General features: G+C 41.1%; 1 protein-coding gene across 1 annotated transcript in view; it reads right to left on the bottom strand.

Annotated features, from left to right (window-relative positions):
- The window catches only part of LOC144274301 (myosin heavy chain, skeletal muscle, adult), a 33,201-nt gene extending 15,839 nt beyond the window's left edge, over window positions 1-17,362 (bottom strand). Inside the window, exons 1-20 of the mRNA XM_077833019.1 lie at window positions 17,159-17,362; window positions 16,930-17,073; window positions 16,681-16,837; window positions 15,261-15,288; window positions 15,051-15,159; window positions 14,856-14,948; window positions 12,222-12,285; window positions 12,028-12,126; window positions 11,336-11,439; window positions 11,119-11,257; window positions 10,634-10,752; window positions 10,386-10,535; window positions 9,769-9,939; window positions 7,080-7,386; window positions 6,899-6,969; window positions 2,972-3,059; window positions 2,760-2,877; window positions 2,232-2,355; window positions 2,010-2,146; window positions 1,653-1,908 (exon numbers count right to left, since the gene is read on the bottom strand). Of these exons, the coding sequence (XP_077689145.1) occupies window positions 1,653-1,908; window positions 2,010-2,146; window positions 2,232-2,355; window positions 2,760-2,877; window positions 2,972-3,059; window positions 6,899-6,969; window positions 7,080-7,386; window positions 9,769-9,939; window positions 10,386-10,535; window positions 10,634-10,752; window positions 11,119-11,257; window positions 11,336-11,439; window positions 12,028-12,126; window positions 12,222-12,285; window positions 14,856-14,948; window positions 15,051-15,159; window positions 15,261-15,288; window positions 16,681-16,837; window positions 16,930-17,073; window positions 17,159-17,362 (2,682 nt within the window). The remainder of the gene's footprint in view (window positions 1-1,652; window positions 1,909-2,009; window positions 2,147-2,231; window positions 2,356-2,759; window positions 2,878-2,971; window positions 3,060-6,898; window positions 6,970-7,079; window positions 7,387-9,768; window positions 9,940-10,385; window positions 10,536-10,633; window positions 10,753-11,118; window positions 11,258-11,335; window positions 11,440-12,027; window positions 12,127-12,221; window positions 12,286-14,855; window positions 14,949-15,050; window positions 15,160-15,260; window positions 15,289-16,680; window positions 16,838-16,929; window positions 17,074-17,158) is intronic.
- Between the last annotated feature and the right edge of the window lie 4,392 nt (window positions 17,363-21,754).

The raw sequence follows: 21,754 nt of genomic DNA, 5'->3' as shown, positions 1-21,754 counted from the left end.
CATGAAAAACAGCAACTAGATTAATTTATTTTAGTCTATTAGATCATTAGACAAAAATTAAGGTAATAACTACATATGAATGTATATAATCTGTCCCTAAACCATTAAGGCCCAGATCCTGCAAACAATTTTGCATATGTTCAACCTGAAGTATGAGTATTCCTCCTGACTTTCCATTGCTTGTATGGCGGTTTATGTTAAGCATGTGAGCAGGGTCAGAGCCTAGACGTGCCTATAAACATCCTATATAATTGCATACGCTGACTTGTTTTTAATTTTATCTTCTCATCACTGGTTTCTTACCCCACTGTTGGTTGGTGTCACCTGTTGTATTTGCATATGATTTGGATTTTAATGGCCTAATTTTCTAAAATGCTGAGCACCCAGCAACATTGATTATTCTCAGTTAGAAGGTTGTCAGTTGAGAACAATGGGAACTGTTTTGAATACTGAGCTCTTTTGAAAATCTGGCTCTTTGTGTCACGGGTCTTGCATTTTTTTATATGTTTGTAAATTTCTTCACTCACATTTGAGCATTGTAACCATAAAAATTACAATTTTACCAATTAAAAAGAATGTAGACACTTTTTTGTGTGCTCAGCCACCTCAAAAACGGGTATGCTTTAAAATATCATACTTGACATATACTGTACATAGTATTATTTGAAGATGAAAGACTTTGTTATTTTTAAAAGAATTTAATTTAGAAATAACTAAATTACGGCTACATAAAATTACGACACTTGGTATCTGCAGTATTGTGGTAGCCCTGCAGGTCCTGGGATATTAGAGAGACAAGGTGGGTGAGGCAGTATCTTTTATTGGACCAAATTCTGTTGGTGAGAGAGACACGCTTTTGAGCTTACACAGAGCTCTTCTTTAGGACCCAAAGAAAAGCTTTGTGACCAGAAGTTGGTCCAATAAAAGATATTACTTCCCCCACCTGGTTTCTCTAACACACTTGAAATATGTGACTTTCTCTTTTAGCCACTTACTTATGTTTGATGCTCCCAATCTGTAGTTTTTATGGGACAGAGGTTGGGTTGAACTATGCATTTTCTTAATGCTGGGCATTTTGTTTAGTATTGTGCTGAGGCACCCCTTAAAGAGCTTGGCCGTCTCACTCATTGTGAACAAAGCAAATCATCTCTTCTTGTAAAAAAAACAAAAACAAAAACAAAAAAAACCCACCCTTCTTAGCTTTCAAAATGCTACCTGTCTCATGGTCTATAGAGTAGTACAACAAATAGAACTAACAGTGCAGCAGAAGTATAAAGATCTAGGATAGAGTCCCAAAAGTTACACCATCCAAAACAAAAATAGTTTAATTGGTCTGCATCAAGAAAATACAAAGGATTCAGAGGTCCCAAGTTCCAACCCCACAGATGACCCACAAAGGGGCATCATTATATATGCTTATGTATGTGTATACTCCAGTTATTTGGACCCATACATTTTGGATAATCCCCAAATGAACAAGCTTAAATTTGAAAATGTAACATTTAATCCTTGTATTTTAATTTGATTTGCAACATTTTTCTAGTGGAAGGTAACCGTCAGTTTATGATTCTCTTGCTGGGAAATTTGCATTTAGAAATTTCAGGTTTAGTTTCCCCTGTGCAATAAGGATTGAATGCATTGGTGATACTCACAGATTGCACTTGGAGCTGCAGGTCGTTTTTCTCTTGCATCAGGGTCACCATTTTTTCCTCCAGTTCTTTCCTTTTTGCCTCAGACTTAGCAAGCTCCTCCTTCGTTTTCTCAAACTCTTCCTTCATGTTGGCCATCTCCTTCTCAGCTTCAGCACTCCTCAGCAAGGGCTTGATCTTGAAGTACAGCTTCATCCAGGGCCAGTGCTTGACATTCATGAACGAGCGAACATTGTATTGGATACAGAAGATGGACTCTCTATGATGTAATTAAAATATATGTTAAGTGTTATGTGTGTGATGAATATAGATGCAATAGCCCAAACACAACGAGTCCCATGCAAGATGAGATATTGCTACCTCCTTTCCACCATTCTTTGATACTCCATTCTCATCAGGAAGCCACGACATCTGGCTTGTGTGCGGGTCATAATCTCTGCCAGTTTATCATCTCTCATCTCCTCTAGAAGACCCAGAAGTCCCGCTTTGAAGAACACCTTGAAAAAGGGAATATTACAAAACATCACTTTCATTCTGGACAAAATACAAATAGACGGTGTTTGAATCAAAGAGTGTCTGTACCTTAGTGTGACCAAATTTATACTGAGTGTGATCAATATCAATGGATCCAAGTAGTTTCTCAGAAGCCTTCTTGCTGTCCATGAACTGTCCCTCTGGAACAGCACTTGCATTTAAAATCCTGTATCTGTAGGAGAAACCCGAATATAAGGATGTTCCTATCACCAAAACCACCATCACCATTGACACTAATTGGGTCCCAGTAACTGGAAGCCAGAAAAAAGGCTGACTGGACCAGTTCTCATGCCTAGAGGCTGTCCATCTGTTTGGCTGAGGAACAATTTTAGGGTAGTCTGAGAAAGCTTGTACTGCAATTATATCCTACCACATATGTTCTCTGGAGACAGGACCTTAGACTCCGAAGATATCAATCTCATTGTTAACCCACAGTAAATTACTTTAATTTGGTATTTACAACAGAGTAAAGAAAATATATGCTAAATACTTCAGTGAATATAGTATTTGAAATAATTAGGAAATACAAGCTACTCAGCATAAACATAATGGGGCAGTATAGTAGAGCTCTCTGACCTCTGTTTAAAGTCTGCGTAAATAATTCTGCTGGGGAATCCTTTCCTGCAAATTCTGATCCCTTCCAGCACGCCGTTACACCTTAGCTGGTGTAGTACGAGTTCATGCTCCATGTCACCTTAACAAATCACAGCATGAATTAGTACCTTATTGTGCAGCCCAGAGGGAATGGCTGCATCTCACTAAGATCTCTGTACACTGGCGCTTCTTACCGGGTGTCTTCGTTTCATTGGGAATGATGCACCGCACAAAATGAGGATGAGTGCTTCTCAGATTGCTCATCAGCTTGTTTAAATTCTCCTGTGAGACCATAAACAAAGGTTTAGGTTAACCAATGTTACACTGCATATGCACTGATAGATGCAGTAAACTCATTATAATGGGATCGTGCACGTTTCTCCTGGGAAGAGATGTATTCTGTGCCAAAAAAATTTAAAATTCTGCCAATTTTATTTGTCAAAATAATGCAATATAAGCTTACCAGTTTTAATTATTTTAGTAAGTTATTTAAACTACAATACAGAAAAAAGTCACAATGACTATTCAACATTTCCTAAACACATGTAAGTTAAGTTACGAACACTTGGTAACTAATACCCTGCAGTCCAGTAATAATGCTGAATTTTCATTTAAATTACATTACAGAACACCAAACTGCAAAAAAAAAAAAAAAAGCAGAATGTCATTTTAAATTGCTCAGACTTTCACACATGAAAGTCATACAGTTTGTTAATCATTGTCCTGGACCTTTGGGAAGTGCTTGCTTCTAATTGTCCTGACATTTTATTGACTGCTTGGTAAATGTTTTATTTGCACTCAAAGTCCGGGTAAGTAAAATAAATCCTGAGCCGTAATCTAACCCCATTGTGCCTCTTTGGCACAGGAAAAAAGTGAGAGAGCGCATAGCTCTTCCTAGCAGATTCCCTTACTGTCATGCATGAGGCTTTACATCACTCTGGCAATGTAGGGGCCTTAAAACTTTTACAGGTTTTATGCTCCTGAGGGAATTGACTAAGAATGGGAACAGTTAACTAACAATAGAAACATTAACAATGTTACTATGCAGGCAGGCTGGTACATTTCTGTCTCAGGGAATGAGATCAATCAACAGCAACATTAACAAAATGTGTTTTTATTTATGAAAGCAATTTTTTTAAATTTAAAAACAGTTTTCACTAACATGACACTTATATTTAATTGGATGTTTTTTCGATTCTCAAGAAGTCACAGACATGTTACTCGGCAGGCAGGTTGCTGCATTTCTGCCTCAGAGAATGAGATCAATTAACTAACAGGGAGGCTGCTGCTTTTCTGCCTCAGGAACAGGGCTTTCCTCATGCATAATAAAAAGCCCTAACACCCCTCCCCCCCCGACCCCCGCCCATGCCCAGTGAGCCACAGTAGCAAGCGAGAGGGACAGAGTCTCTCTTGCTTGTTGGCCAGCCCTGCCCCCTGACAGTGATCAATGTCTCCCCCAGAGGCATGCATGCCCAGGCCCCCTTCCCCCACAGAGATTTGCATCTCTGAAGCTGCTCCAGGCATGCTGGAACAGATGTGCTGCTGGGGAAGAGGCGCATGTCCCCTGCAGAGTTCTTTTGCATTTTTCTGCACGGGGTGGGGAGCACAGAAATATGCAGACCATATGAATTCTGCGCTCCCACAGCAGTGCAGAATTCTGTCAGGAGTAGCACATAACCATTGTAGGTAGACTAGCTTGCAAAACATCCCAGCTAGAATCATTCTGACCTAAGTTCTCGTCTTCCTTTGGATCCTGAATGTGGTCCTTAAAGTGAGATATAAAACTGTAGAAATAGCGCTACCTAGAAGTGTGGAATGTAAAGTTCCCATCTCACAGTTTTATCATGAGTCTCACTATATTTGGTGTTTTTCTTATGCCCCAGTTCCTGGAATCAATTGATTTGGAGGGAATGTCAGTTTTTAACTGAAAAATAAAAGTAAGTTTCTGAACCTCAGGGTTGAGGAGAAAAGCTGGAAAATGTGACAAGTGTGTACTAAAGGCTCAGAGAGCAGAGGACAAGGAAAAAGCCAACACTGATTCTTTCTTGAAATCATATTTCACTCTCATGAGTTTTGGGGGCCCAACTCATGGCTTTTGAATGCCACAGGTTGGCAATACTGAAAATGTTCACCAAGACAGGACAGGAAACCAGTGTCAGAAAGGGCATCATATCCTGGGAGCCCTGGAGATCCTTTGTTTTTTTATGGGACATATGTGAAGGAAAACACAAAGAGTATAAGAATGGAAAGGGGCAGAGCAGTGGGGGAAGTGAGACATTTCTAAGTTTTCAGGTTTAAATGTAAGCAGTCTGGACCTGTAACAATAGGATGCTCCTGGGGCACATGCATGTGTCCAAGTATCCTGGTTCAAGACTTTGGCCAGCAGATGAGCCAATGTCATATGATGGTGGCTTGTGAGTGGTAATTAAGAGGGAGCGAGTTCGTAGAGAGGAGTGTGACCCAGAGCCAGGAGAAGGACCTGGCAGGAGATATCTTCAGGGAGAAGGAATAGAAGCCTTGGCTGGGAAAAGCTTTAGGAAAGGCCAGACAGCTGAGGCTGGCATTGGGAAGGAATTGTAAAGTCCGTGGGGAAGATTTGTCGTGAGTTGAGTTGAAATGATGTGTTATAAACCACACCTCAAGAAGGAGATGAATTTGAATCACATAAGTCTACATGCATTCTTCAGAGAGCAGAGTCAGGGAAACTAACCTACAAGATCTCTATCAAGCATTCTTCAAACTACAATACCCACCTGCTGAAATGAAAAAAACAGATTGACAGAGCCAGAAGAGTACCCAGAAGTCACCTGTTACAGGACAGGCCCAACAAAGAAAATAAAAGAACGCCACTAGCTGTCACCTTCAGCCCCCAACTAAAACCTCTCCAGGCATCATCAAATATTTACAACCTATCCTGAAAAATGATCCCTCACTCTCACAGATCTTGGGAGACAGACCAGTCCTCACTTACAGACAGCCCCCCAACCTGAAGCAAATACTCTCCAGCAACCACACACCACACACCGAAAACACTAACCCAGGAACCTGTCCTTGCAACAAAGCCCAATGCCAACTCTGTCCACATATTTATTCAAGTGACACCATCATAGGAACTAATCACATTAACCATGCCATCAGGGGCTTGTTCACCTGCACATTTACCTATGTGATATATGCCATCATGTGCCAGCAATGCCCCTCTGCTATGTACATTGGCCAAACTGGACAGTCTCTTTGCAAAAGAATAAATGGACACAAATCTGACATCAGGAATCATAACATTCAAAAATCAGTAGGAGAACCCTTCAACCTCTCTGGCCACTCAGTAAAAGATTTAAGGGTGGCAATTTTGCAACAGAAAAGGTTCAAAAACAGACTCCAATGAGAAACTGCTGAGCTTGAATTAATATGCAAACTAGATACCATTAACTTGGGTTTGAATAGAGACTGGAAGTGGGTGGGTCATTACACATATTGTATCTATTTCCCCATGTTAAGTATCCTCACACCTTCTTGTCAACTGTCTAACTGGGCCATCTTGATTATCACTACAAAAGTTTTTTTTCCTACTGATAATAGCTCATCTTAATTAATTAGCCTCTTACAGTTTGTATGGCAACTTCCACCTTCTCTGTATGTATATATATATCTTCTTACTATATGTTCCATTCTCTGCATCCGATGAAGCAGGCTGTAGCCCACGAAAGCTTACGCTCTAATAAATTTGTTAATCTCTAAGGTGCCACAAGTACTCCTGTTCTTTTTGCGGATACAGACTAACACAGCTGATACTCTTAAGCAGATGGGGGAAGTGAGCCCCATTACAGGGCCATATACAGCCCTGAATCCAGAGCTGGTGCAAGGAGGGCCTGTAACAATCTCCTAGCAGCATTTCTTAGAAACTACTTTTGTTTAACATCATTGTTTTTTATATCATCCTGGGGGAGGGAAAAAAGGACAGACTCTGCACTCAATGAAATGGAGATACAGCAGGTTAACTTCCCATAAGAATCAAGGGGCTTTTACCACAACTGAGCCAGCTGGAAAATAACCTTTTCAGATTTAAAGTGAGATTTCTCATTGTCTTCACAGACAACATGATAATGAACACTGTACTGTACCCTGAAAAGAGCAGAAACGGTCTGAAAAGAAGAACCCTTCTTCTTGCCTCCCTTCTTGCCACCACCGCCTTCTGCACAATGAAAGAGAAAGAAAACACGTTTTAGATTTTTTATGTTCCCTTTTGTGATTCTAGAAGAAGTATTTCTGTGTATATTGGATATTGTGGATGAATACAAATACCTGCATCTCCACCATACGAGGCAAAGAGAAAAGCCAGTGTTTTCATTGATGATTTCTGGTACAGCCCAATGACGGTTTCATTCAGGGGATCTTTGTTCTTCTCAAGCCAGCCAGTGATGTTGTAGTCCACAGTGCCAGCATAGTGCACCAGGGAGAAGTGGGCCTCAGCCTTTCCTTTGACAGGCTTGGGCTTCTGGAAGTTGTTGGACTTGCCAAGATGCTGGTCATAGAGCTTATTCTTGAAAGACACATCAGTTGCCTTGGGGAACATGCACTCCTCTTCCAGGATGGAGAAAATACCCATTGGCTGAAAGAAACAGCAACAAATAAGTAGAAAGAGGGAGAGATTGATTACAAACTGCCATCCTGGACAATGTGGCCATCTCTTGGTCAGAAGACTGACAATGTCCAGAGGTTGAGAAACAGGTGAGAAAAGGATGTACTCTAAGTATATCTCCTGACAAACTGGGAGATTAAATAAGCTAAATTTCATCTATTTCAGCTTTGAATGTAAAGTAATGGCTCATGGAAATTTTATTTTTTTGTAACAAACATTTTGACAGGTGCAACAGAATTGTCATGTTTACATAAAAGTCCTTACCCAAATGAGCTCACAGAACATGGAGATATCTTGCTAAAAGAGCCTGTTGTTCTCCAGAACTGTAGACTTTCAGCAAATGTTCTGAATTCTATGTGCCCTACATTCAAAAGCACCACCTCCTCATTGTTGCACTCAGAAGATGTATATATTAGAGAGAGAGAACATATTTGCCAAGAATTGTATTTTTCCATTTTCTATATTCACCATGCACAAAATTTCTTAGCTACAACTGTTGAAGATGACGTCAAAGTGATCAGAATATTATATTTCTGCCTTCCTCACCAGTCTACCCAGGAAATGATTAACTGGATATGACTGAGGGCCTGTAGAGCACAAATGTAGAACATTCTTTTAATGAAGTTATCATACTGATATAATCTTCATGTTACTGAGGCAATAACATCAAGAAACCAAAATATACTTCTTTTTCAGATTTCTCCATGGTTTGCTTTGAAGAATGAATTCTTTCAGTACTAAAGAATACAGAAGCATGCTTTAAATTGGAAACTGTGTCCAGGTTTCTGAAAAGGGTCCTGTTATAAGGTAATTTAGGTCATCTTTCCATTCTGGAGAAGGATAAACATACAACCCATCTTAAAAAGGGGACCAAAGAGGACCTGGGGAATTGCTGAACTGTCAGCCTAACTTCGACACCTGGAAAGATACTAGAACAAATTATTAAACAATCAATTTGTAAGCACCTAGAAGATAGAAGGGTAATGAGAAATAGCCAATATGGATTTGTCAAAAACCATCATGCCAAACCAACTTCATTTCCCTCTTTGACAGGGTTACTGGCCTAGTGGATCTCAAGGAAACTGTAGACAGGATATATCTTAATTTTAGTAAGGTTTTGACATTATCCCACCTGACATTCTCATAACCAAACTAGCGAAAAGTGGTCTAGATGAAATGACTATAAGATGGATGCAAAACTGGTTGAACAACCATTTTCAAAGAATAGTTATCAATTGTTCCTTGTCAAACTGGGAGTATGTATCTAGTGGGCTCCCATAGGTGTCAGTCCTGGGTCTGGTACTACTCAATATTTGCATTAATAACTTGGATAATGGCGTGTATAGTATGCTTATAAAATTAGTGGATGACACCAAGCTGGGAGGGGTTGCTAGCACTTTGGATGACAGGATTAGAACAAAAAATTACCTTGACAAATTGGAGACCTGGTCTGGAATCAACAAAATGAAATTCAATAAAGACAGATGCAAAATACTCCATTTAGGAATTAAAAATCAAATGCACAATTAAAAAATGGGGAATAACTGGCTAGGCAGTAGTACTGCTGAAAAGAATCTGGAGGTTATAATGGAACACAAATTGAATGCAAGTCAACAACATAATGCAGTTGCAAAAAAGGCTAATATTCTGGGATGTCATATGTACGACACAGGAGTATCATAAGTAAAATAGGAGTATCTTAAGTGGGAAGTAATTGTCTATTGTCTATGCCACTCTGTTCAGCATGGTGAGGCTTTAGCTGGAGGCCCACTTCTGGGCACCACACTTTAAGAAAGATATGGACAAATTGGAGAGAGTCCAGAGGAAAGCAACAATAATGATGACAGGTTTGGAAAATCTCACGTGTTTAGCCTTGAGAAAAGAAGATAAAGAAGAAACCTGAAAACAATCTTCAAATATGTTAAGGGCTGTTACAAAAAGGATGCTGATCAATACTTCTCCACGTATACTGAAGGTAGGACAAGAAGTAATGGGTTTAGTTTGCAACAAGGGAGATTTAGGTTAGATATTAGGGAAAACTTTCTAACTATAAAGGTAGTTAAACTCTGGAATAGGCTTCCAGGGGAGACTGTGTAATTCCCGTCATTGGTCCTGCCTCAGCGCAGGGAGCTGTACTAGATGACATCTCGAGGTCCCTCCCAGCCCTAAAGTTCTATGATTCTATGACTAATGTTTTTACCCCAAAATATATTCAATTGTGGGTCAAGGTATTTTTAATAACTAAGGCCGAATGTATCAACCTGAGCAGGGAAGAGTCCCTCTAAAATTTAATACGACCCCCAGCAACTAAAGAATTCTCAAATGAATCAGGCACTTGAATTGAAAAGATACCTTCTCAATGAGCTCAATGCAGGCAGCCAGGTCCATCCCAAAGTCAATGAATGTCCATTCAATCCCTTCCTTCTTGTACTCCTCCTGCTCCAGCACAAACATGTGGTGGTTGAAAAACTGTTGCAGTTTCTCATTGGTGAAGTTGATGCACAGCTGCTCCAGGCTGTTGTACTACACAAAGGGAAAGACAAGTGTACGTGTATTAAAGACGTTAAAGATGTAACAGCAACTGTGAAGCTGTGGTGGCACTTCTAATCCTAAAGTGGGCTTCCCAGTGTAAATGTAAAGAGTTTTATTGACAGGGCGCCACCAGCTCAGGCCCTGTGTGCAATTCCCTTTGTGGGATTTGTGCATGCATATGGGAGAGCAAAAAGACCTTGAATTCATTGTTCCCAGGAGAGCTCTTATTATCCTTTGAAGTCAATAGTAAGGTAAAATCTATTATTTACTATACTATCATATCTCCTGGGACATTTCAACATTTTCAGTGCCTGCCCACACCGGAATTTCTATGCTTTCAGATCAAGGCCATGCTTGTTTGTAGTCATATTTCTCTGAATTTTCACACCCCCTCAGAGTCCCTTCCAGGAACCTGCTGTCAAATCTTTGCTCCTTACATCAAAGATCTCAAAGCCAGCAATGTCCAGGACACCAATGAAGTACTGTCTGGGCTGCTTGGTATCCAGCTGCTGGTTGATACGAATGACCATCCAGAGAAACATCTTCTCATAGACCGCCTTTGCCAGAGCACCCACCGCATTGTGCACCTAAAACAGTGGGAGAAGGACTGGTGTTACCATACAAAGCAGAGAAAGAAACCTGGTGTGTTAATTCAAACCAGGAGTTCCAGATCACCAATTGTTACCTGCTGCACAGTTTGACCTTTGGTCACATATTCATTCCCAACCTTGACTCGGGGGCAACACAGAGCTTTGAGCAGGTCAGCTGAGTTCAGATTCATCAGGTAGGCTGCTTTGTCAGCCACTAAAAGGGCACAGTCAGAGGAATCAATTATTGGACAAATATAGAATGTGGTGTATGTGATATTCTCTCAAAAGCAACTGTAATGTTAAATGTTCTATTAATGCAGTTCTATTAATGTAATCTTATCGTAGAGATTTTGTAGGCATAAAAGACATGAAATTCAAAATCAGGCTTTTTTGAAAGTCAGTGAGAGTTAAGCATCCAGTGCCTTTGAAAATGTACCCCTAAGCCCCTAAAAATAAAGGATAGTTTTAAAAGAGACTCCTCAACCAGAACTGAAAGCTAAACCTTGACATTTTGACATAATTCACCTTCTATGGATTGATTTATTGCTTGCATTATTGAGAGTGTCATTTCTGCTAATACCTTCTGTGCCATCTGGCTCTGCCTGTTCCTCACGCTGCTTCTGCTTGAATTTCATGTTCCCATAGTGCAGTACTGCCCCTGTCAGCTTGTAAATGGCTGTTTTTTCCTCAGAACTGAAGCCCAAGATATCAATGGCGCTCTGTCAACAGAATAGTAAAGTAAAGATCTTATCTAGTAAAGTTAATACTTCACATAATAATTATCATGTGTGACTCACATCTGTGGCCATGAGTTCTTCCTGGTCATCGATGCTGGCTACACTGATCTCACCTTGACTCACAAAGGGGAAGTCATATGGGTTGGTGGAAATCAGAAGCATCTCTGAAAACAAGAATAGATCTCAATTTTTACCTGCTGCAGTTTGGTCTTTGGTCACGTATTTATTCCAAACCTTGCCTCAGGGTAACACAGGGCTTTAAGGGTATATCTACACGCCATTGTAAACCCTGGTCTGTGGGCCCCATGCCTACAGACTCAGTGTTTCCAAGCTTACGCATATGCATCATGCTGCATTGTAAACCCAGATTTACAATTGATGGACCCAGTTCTCAGAACCATGCTGATGCGTCCATACTGCTCGCAGACCCGAGTCTGACCTTCTGCTTCTGGGGACCCAGGCTTGTGCAGGGTCCACACTGCAAAATGATGGAGCTTGGTTCCCAATCAAAATAGGATTTGGGGTTGGACCTACCGCCCCATGTGGGTCCTAGGACCCTGGCCCTGAGGACTTACTGACCCGAGTCAGATAGATTTGAGCGTGAACTGTAGAGGAGGGGTTGGGCTCAAATCTGAGTCTGAGCCTGGGTTTACAATGCGTGTAGACATGCCCATAATCGCCCATGTAACAAAGCTCATCAGTTGGTGTTAGTCAGTGACCAGTTCCACCAAAAGAGTTAAAACGTTTCTTACCAATTAGTTCTGGCTTCTTGTTGGACATGATCTGATAAAATATGTGGTAGCTTCTTTCCGCCTTGAGCTGGAAAGTGACTCTAGATTTCTCCAGTAGATCTGGCAAGGCAGGTAAAGTACTATTAGCCACAAGAAAACACCATGAGAAAGAAAGAGAGACAGAGAATTGTGACCCTTAAAGGGTGGTCCCTTACATGTTTCAATGTCAGCAGAAGCCAGTTTCCCTGTGGTACCAAAGTGGATTCTGATGAATTTACCCTTTAAAGGAAAAAAAAGTTATTTCATTTAAACCCTCAGAGACAGACTAGGGATGAAATCCTGGCCCCACTGAAACAATGGGAGTTTTGCCTTTTACTTCAGAGGGGCCAAGGCTTAATAGGTAGTGAGATTTTTAGCCTATGTCACTGCTAAATATTTAGGTAAAGACCTATGCTAAATTATTAACATCCATAGTGACCAATATAGCCAAAATTGTACAGTTCATATAAGTTACATGCAGGGGAGGAAGGAAGGCCTGAATGCACAAAAGTACCCAGGCACCTAAGTCCCTTTTTTAGGCACTTAAGTCCTGGTTTCATCAGCACTATGACACACAAAACTCCTGCTGAACTCTGTTGGTGCCTAAACTCCCTTGACACCTTTGTTTTTTTCAGTAAAAGTTCCCTACATCTATGCTCTTGCCTCTGGGTGTGCACATTTCTGCCTCCCTCTAGCCATAGGTGTCTATCTCCTGCCTACGCCCCAGAACGATTGATGTACCTGGGAAGACAGGCATTCAGCCATTTAAATCGCATGGGGCCTGATCCTGCAGGCATGCTCAGAGGACTCCTCCTGGATCAGGCCCCTCAGCTGAGTTAACACAGAACAGCCAGGGATGAAGGACTTCCCTCATAATATTTAGCCCAGTGGTTAGGGTGCTCACCTGGGATGTAGGAGACCCTCCTCTTCCTGAGGGAAGAAGGGTTTTGAACAAGTACCTCCATTCAGGTGAGTATGTTAACCACTGGGCTGTGGCCTTTTCTGATGTGGAGCTTCGTCAGTCTCTCCTGTTGTCACTGTTGCACTCTGGATAAAATTAAAGAGTCACTAGAACAAGGGGACTGGATCCTGGGTCTCCCACCTCCTGGGTGAGTGCATGAACCACCAGGTTATAGAGTCATTCTCTCGCTTCCTCCTGCCCCACACAGAGAGCAGAAGCATGAGAATGACTCAATAGCTGGGTGATTACTGCACTCACATGAAAGGAGGGGAGACCCAGGGTCCCACTCCAATGACTCTTTAATTATTGATCCAGAATGAGACAGCTTCAACAGGAGAGACTGAAGGAGCCCCACATCAGAATAGCCCCAGGCTAAATGGTTAGGGCTCTCCCATGAGAGGTGGTAGGTCCTGTTCAGTTCCCTTGTCCTCATCCAACAGTGGTGGGACTTGAACTGGGGGTTGTAGTAGGAAAAGAGCATGAGACATAAGCCCTTGTATCATAAGCCTGGTATGTGACCTGAGGCCTGGGCTAAAGTAGTGGTCAAAGCTTTGGAGATATCAAGCAAAGTCAGGCTGTGAGCTAGAGGCAGGCCGTGCTTACAGAATCTGGCAAGAACAGGGCTCACATTGCAGAAACACGCATTCCTAAGAAGTGCTACACACAGGCCATGCACACAAACACATTCCAGAAGGTGGTACCAGAACACTTAGATACCAAACACATTCACCAAGATAACAGGAACATGCTGACCCATCCTAAAGATAACATCAGGATGTCAGCATGATGGATAGAGATGTTTTAATTGAACCAACAGGTACAAGGTGGTGGGTAGCTATGTCAGAGGGCAGTATCTAATCACGTCAGAGGGGCAATACGTAACTTGTATGTATTGGTGTATAAAATGGAGTCTCAGAGGGAGTGTCTTTGGCCAGTCTAGAGGGGAATGGAAAGTCCTGCCATTAACTGAGCTGCGTCCATTGCCACAGGCATATATGCACTGAGTGTACTTGTAGCAAGTATAGGGCACCAATACCGTGCTTTGTCGACAATAAACCTGGCTGGGTGCCTTCAGACCTTAACAGATCTTGTGGTCATTGGGCTGTTTGCTCAAGGTCTGCTGCCCCAGCTCTGTGCACTAACTGCCTCAATAATAACTATGTGGGTGAAACCAGACAATCACTACCTGTCAAATGAACACTCACAGGAAAATGATAAAAGACAAAAACACTCTATCACCTGTGAGTGAACAATTTTCACAGGGTGATCCCTCTATATCTGACCTCTCAGTGCTCATCCTCAAAGGAAACCTGCACAACACTTTCAAATGATGAGCCTGGGAGCTTAAATTCATCACTCCGCTAGACACTAAAAACCATGGACTGAACTATGGATTTATGGCTTATTACAACAATCTGTAACCCACTAACCTCTATCTTTTTCCTATGACTGCAGAGCTATTAATGGGCTACTCTACCTTGAATGGGTCCTTACAATATGTGTTAACTACTTATACTAAACAATTTGTTCCACCTTGCGTTTAGCTGTGATACTCAAAGTACCTTTCCGAGACCTGAAGAAGAGCTCTGTGTGACTGGAAAGCTTCTCTCTCTAACCAACAGAAGTTGGTCCAATAAAAGATATTACCTCATACACCTTGTCTCTCTACTATAATTTCTGTTATTTATATGTATGTTTAATCTGTCATTGTTTGAAAACCAGTAAAGACATGATAAAAAATTCTAATTATATGAACATAAATTGTCCCATCACTGCATTTGAGTGCGTGGCAGACACCGTACCCTCATGTTTGCCTAGAACTAAGAGCATTTCTGACAAAAAGACTTACAAAACGAGAGGAGTTATCATTCCTCACAGTCTTGGCATTACCAAAGGCCTCCAGCAGGGGGTTGGCGCTGATGATTTGATCTTCAAGGGTCCCCTACAAAGTAACAATTATTGTCAAATTAAGGTTGTTTTAAACATTATATACGTGGCAGTTTCAGAAAAGAGCATTTAATCCCATCTTTAGTGACCAACTTACTTGCATTTTGCCTGGCTCTTCCTTCTTCTTCTCCCCACTAGCTGCAATTGTTGCAAAGTACTGGATGACACGCTTTGTGTTCACAGTCTTTCCAGCACCAGACTCTCCACTGTCAAATCAAACAGAGAAGCAGAGAACACATAACCAAAGAGTTTCTTCCTGCAGCGCACAGCAAAGCCAGCAAAAACCAGGGCAAGGAAATATACATACGTGATGAGGATCGACTGATTCTCCCTATCTGTGAAAGAGACAGAACCAAAAAGACTTTTAAAAGAGTTACTGAGTAATATTGAACTGACTGAAATGTGTTTGAAGTAAATATGAGACTGTCAAAATTTTTATCTGAAATTTTTTCAACAAAAACTAGCCTTTTTTCAAAACTAGAAACTATCTTTAGTAGCTTCCGATTTCTTGACATTTTTTTTTTAATCAGAATTGGGAATTTTGGGGGTTTTAGGAGATCTTTTTTTTTTCCCTTTTGTTTTCTTTTTTGTCACTGAATGCCAATAGAATGAATTATGTCCAGAATGGGTTTGGGAGGTTTCTGGTCACTTTTTCTGTTTTCTTTTTCTCTTTTGTTCATTTTAGTACTAGTCTTACCCTTCCCTTCATTTTACCTATTCTGTAAGTTTCCAGAGTTGAGGAAGTTTCTAAAAGTTACAAAGTGGGAAAAGGAAAAAACAAAATGAAAATGTGAACATAAAATAAAGCTATGGGCATCATCCATTCTACTGCATTCAGTGGTAAAAGGAAAAAAAGTGAAAAGAAGAAAACAAAACCAATATTTTAAAAATCATTTCATTTTGTAATGAAATTACTTCAAAATTTTGATTTTTTCAGGAACTGTTCTCTCTCTCTCTCTCTCTCCCTCAAAAAATCAGTGTATCCATTCCATGATATTTAGGTTTTGAGTTAAATTCAGATGCACTGAAAGAACCACAGTACACATGGACTTCAGACCAACTTATACACATTTTCCTTTCATCAAATTTTATTATTCAGAAATCTGAAGAAGTGACTTAAATCTCTGTAGGGCAAACGATTATAGAAACAATACTCTTAACTAAAAGACAACTAAAAGTTCGCAAGTTCATCCAAACCTCTTGGAGCTGAAATTTCATGAGATCATAGTAGTTTCTGAATCCAGCTATGCAGGAAATACCATGAGATCAACATTTTATCAAAGCATTTTGCACTTTTGATCTAGGCCTGATTGAAACCTGGGAACAAAGAACAGTTATTTTTTTAGAAAAATTAACCAAACTTTCCAGAATATCAAAAAAGATTTGTGTGAAATTTTGGGTCAGGTTAGATTCAAGTGCTGGACAAAGTTTTGGTCAGTTTCAGTGTAGGTTTCGATGAATTCTTGTTTCATCTGAACCATTTTATCTAGCACTATTCTTAGCACTTTCAATGTCTTTGGCTATACGTTTTGGGTTTGATTTTTAGAAAAACGAAGTGCAAAAATATGTGTCATTTGCACTGGTACTGATGATGTCTGTGAAGGAAATAAGGTTCACAGATATTTGCTCACCAGTGCATGCCCCTGATACTGCTAAAATTCAGCCACTGTGATTCCTCATATGAAATTTTCACTCTATAATCACTTTTCAGGAGTTGAGCCACTCACCAGTTAACATGAACTGATAGGCGCCATCAGAGATGGAGAAGATGTGGGGCGGGGCCTCTTGACGCTTTTTGCCCCTGTAGGCAGTCACAACTTCTGGGTTGTACACTGGCAGCCACTTGTAGGGGTTGACAGTGACACAGAAGAGACCCGAGTAGGTCTGAAAGAAAGGGAGATAACGTGATGGGGTTCCACATGATTTAGTGTAGCTGTTAGTTTGGAAGTCCAGGAAAGGCTTCAGCCTGTACTTACATAGATCATCCAGGCTGCGTAACGCTCTTTGAGGTTATACAGGACACCAGGTTCATGGAGATGGGTCATCATTGCCATGTCCTCGATTTTATCATACTTGGGAGGGTTCATGGAGAAGACTTGATCTTCCTTAACAGTCAAAGTCTGGAAGGAAAGAAGAGACCCATTTCTATCAGCTAAGAACAGAGGAGGAACAAAATGCTGTTCCTTACTCCTTGTTTTTACTCACTTCTCCTTTTTCAGTCTTGACTGTGACCTTCCCTCCTTCCCTGCTCTGGATTGTGCTTTTCACAAAGGATTCCTTGGGATGCACCACAAAGACCGAATTCTTAGCATCGAAAGGCTTGTTCTGGGCCTCAATTCTCTCCTTCTCCGACTTTCGTAGGAAAGGAGCTGCCACCCCAAAGATGGCCATCTCACTATCTGACGACATGGCTGCGGTTTATCTAGGGCAGCTCAGCAGTGAGCTCTGTTGGGGAGAAAATGTTAGACTGATGAATCAATAATATTCTGCATCGGTTGGGACACCTCTGACATTTTCTACCCTTGAGATGGTTTAGTGGGGGTAAATTGTAAGGCATCTGTTGAAAATCAGTGGGAGTATGGCTCCTCATGGGTGTGAGGAATGAGTAAGGTTCTGAACTACAGTCCTGAAGATTTAAATCTTGCCTGCTTCACAGTAAAAGACCATCTTGAGTTCACTTAGCTGCAGACTGTTCCCCATTCCATTGGGTTGGTGTACCTCAAGGTAATCAGACATGATGCTGCTGCATTGCTCCCTTGTGTACTGTTAGCTATGAAACTAACATGCCTTAACTACATCAGCCTGATGAGCCATTGGCTTGCGGAAGTTTGACTCCTAATTCAGTTAGGCATTTCAGAGCAGAACAATAGTTTAACAATCTGGGCCTAAATCTATGGAGGAGACGCTTGCTATTTTGCACTCAGTAATTCAAACAATAAAAAAAAGTGAACAAACAATAAAAACCATGGATAACACAACTTTTTAATGAATTGCAACTGTTCAATTTTAATTATTTATTATAACGCTTAGTACAATTGTAAATGTGCTGAAATATAATTTATAAAAATAACTAAGGCCAAGATTTTCAAAAATAGGAGTTGGAATTCTAAACCCATTATTAGGCTCTTAAATAAACTATGGATTTATAACAACAGGGAACTGCTGAGTTCTCCGCAGTATTGAAAATGAGGCCTTTGTATTACATGTTACAAAATGACTTGTATGTTCAGATGACAAACTTCTTCAATAAAATTTGGTTCAGCAAATTCCTGACAAAATGATTGTTACAATAATACATATATCTGAGGAAAAAGAATAAGATTTTGCAATATTCTCTCAGCTGGTGGGCTCTAGGCACCTTGGATACAATCATATCAAAGACCTAAAGTCTAGAACTGATCAAACTGATTGGTTAGAAGTGAGGATCCAGGACAGGGCACTGGCCGGCCCAGCATCAGCAGTCACTGGCTTCAAGTTCAGTCACCGTGGAGACCCTGACCGCCATAGGCAACACAGCCCAAGCACAATATGTAGTGCATTTGGCATAAATACTGGGGAATTCAGCAACTGTCCATTCAGCTATACAGAAACCCCACCCTAGATAGTCTCTTACTATCCCCTTGGAATTAGTAAATCAGGATCTTACCTCTTGTGATGCCAGGTGGATAGTATGCAGTCTGGAAGCTGATCAATACTGTAAAATAGAAATAGAAATTCCCTTCTTATTGCTGCATGAAACTCCAGTAACAAATGATAGATTGAAAATATATAGGCACTTTGAAAAGCAGATTTAAAATCACTGCTAACAGAGCCAATCCCTCATGGAAATTAGTGTTAGCGGCTTCAGGAATGTAGCTGGATGCGTGAAATGCAGGGGAAATTTCCCCTCTCCACAAACCCAGGTCCCTCCATACGCTTACCTTGAAGCTTTCTGTGCAAGGACAAGGCAAATTTTTCCCCAGGGGTGCTTTTATAGGGTCTGATCTGCATCTGCAACAGATCTTCAGTCAAAGCATTTTTGGCTAACCTTTCTCTGGCAAAGTATTGTGTGGCATACTTAACTAAAGGCATAATTGTCATTTGACATGACTAGATATAATTAGAAATTTTTGATGTCTTACCGGCTATATGAATTAATCTCCTATAAATAATTTGACAAGGGAATCTGGCCTAATGGTCAGCTAGAGAACTGGATCCAAGGCTCCAAAATTCTATTGCTGGCTTTCCACTGACTCTTGGAATGTCCTAGGGGAGATTATTTAGTATTGCTTTGCCTCAATTCCTCTAGCTATAAAAGTGCCATAATAATATTTATCCACATCAAAGGCGGCTGTGAAGTTTATGAAGAAATGCTTTAAGACCCTTCTGGCCTTAACCTTGAAACTCTCATAATCTAGGTGTTCCTGCCCCTGGCATTGTGCTGGGACCTCCTTTCTTTCCCTTGTTCTTTCACCCCCAGACATTCCTGGTGATCTCTAAAGTAAATAGAGCAAATACTTGAGTTACAGAGCTCAGCCCATAGAAATGTATCACATCCTAAAAGCTCATGTTACTTACTAATGGAGGATGTTACACAGGGACCATATAATTCAAAATTCTTTCTGCTGCCTCTCCTCCTATCCTTGTATTGTCTTTCCAGAGGAAAATCGATTCAAGCATAAAGATGACTCATGCAGTGGTACAGACAGTCCTCAAACACATGCTTAATCCACAAACATATAATAACATAATCTCCTCTTAACACACACAAACACAGCTACTCCCTAAACCTCCATCTCACATATCTACACTCCCACTGTTAATCCACACAAACAACTCCCTCAGGCAAATCACCAAACACCAAAATCACATATACCCAGTCCCCACACCCAACACTCATAAACACCTCATCCATCCCTACATGCACACACACAAACACACAACTCCTTGTATTAATACACCCTCAAGCCAACACTTCTGCCCCCCACCACATATACCTTGCAGACTTACTCACAACTTCACACAATCCCATAAACACATACACACATAAGAAAGCTTGCCATATTGCAGGAGCATACTATCTAGAGAGCAGGATTAGAGAGTAGCACTGATCCTTCAGAATACTAATACTATAAGAAAGGGGCAATTTGAAGACAGAACATGAGAGTACTGCTGTAGTTTTAAGAAAACGGCAGACTCGCTTGAGTGGTTTTAATTCCTGTCAAGCTATAAACAAGTTGTTCTCCTGCTCATTAATTGTTAGGTTATTAAAATAGTTCCAATACCAAACACATACAAGAGCAGAACAATTATCTATCAAATCTAGTACAGTATTACAGTGTTTTGGCCCTACGTTTCAGAAAAGCCTCCCACATTACTCACTTAGCCAATTATCAAATGCTGCACATAGGAATGGGGCTTGAGAGCTCATAGGACCATGCACTGCTAGGTTTAGAACAAAATTAAATTAGCTATAACTATGAGCAGTGCAAAATTCAATTAATGTCAAGATCCACACTTGAAGCTGAATGTGGTGCTTACGGTATTTTTGTGAAATGCCTGTAAACTGAGCTCAGCTAAAACTATGAAGGCATCTTGTAAAAGAATGCACCCTGCTGCTTCCTCCAAAAGCCTCATAGTGTGTACAGGACGGCACTACCACTGGGGTCTGACCTTGAAGTGAGTCGCTTGCCTGGTTAGTCCTTGGGGGCTGAGTGAAATAAGCAGCAAGATCCATTGTTGCCAGGATCTAACAGAGGCTAGGCAGGGGAAGGAAAGAGTAACTCACACTCTCTCCACCCCTCTCGCTGTTATTGCTGCACCTCTGCTCTATCCCCACGCTATGTCAGAGCAACTCTTCTCTTACCCTTCTCCCCATCCACACAGCACACAACAGGGAGGCAACACTTCCAAGTAGATACGTGTGACTGTGTAATCACAGCAGGTCTGTACAAAATTATTAGAGACTAGCTAATGGTAAAATAAAATAGAAATGAAGCTTCTTTCATACAGCAGGCACAAAATGAGCCCAGGTGGCAAAGCTACTGTGCGCACTGGTGTCTCTCTTCAAGGACAGATGCCACTTAGTAAAATGTGGAAGAGTGGAACTGGGAGCTGCTTAGATTGAAGATCAGTCTGCAAACAGAGGTAGAACGTGTCTACGGCATAGGACACAAAAGACAGAGACTATGATGAGGTGTTAATTGACAGGATTGCACTAGGGATATGATACATCGTATTGAGGCAATCCCCCAAAAGACATGTGCACTTAAATCAGATTAGCACTGAAAGAGAAAATAAAAGCTGGACCTGACCAGGTAAATTAGATATTAGTGAATGAATTCAAACACTCGCTGAGTGGGTCTAACACTATTGTCACTGTAATAAACTCAGAAGAGTTAAGGATTAGTATAGATCCAAATATTGTAAATGAGGCTATCAAAGTGAGTGCCTGTCCATGAGAATAGTTGAGGAGGTCATACCTAGGCTACACAAAGCAAGAGTATTTTCAGTTTTAGATGTAAGGGTTTAGACATGTCTGACTTGATGTAGAAAGTCTAACCCTGTGAGCCTGGACTCCCCTTTGGATCTATGTGTGTGTGAGAAGCCCCTTGCTCCACATGTCAGCAGCAGTGCTGTGAAGACCTGAAACCCTGATTGGTCAGGGGATGGGCCTCTTCCCCCAACCCACCCCTTAAGCCCTGGGTTGGCCATGGAGCTAGCAGGAAATTCCACTCCTAGCTCCTGCTGCCAGCTTCCCGCCCCCATCCCCTGCAGGATAGGAAAGCCAAGCTAGAAGAGAGGGCAGGCGTGAAGCACAGA

Source organism: Eretmochelys imbricata, chromosome 14 (assembly GCF_965152235.1).
Source record: "Eretmochelys imbricata isolate rEreImb1 chromosome 14, rEreImb1.hap1, whole genome shotgun sequence".
NCBI lineage: Eukaryota > Metazoa > Chordata > Testudines > Cheloniidae > Eretmochelys > Eretmochelys imbricata.
The sequence above is the reverse complement of the archived record's forward strand: the minus strand, read 5'-3'. Positions and strand labels throughout refer to the sequence as shown.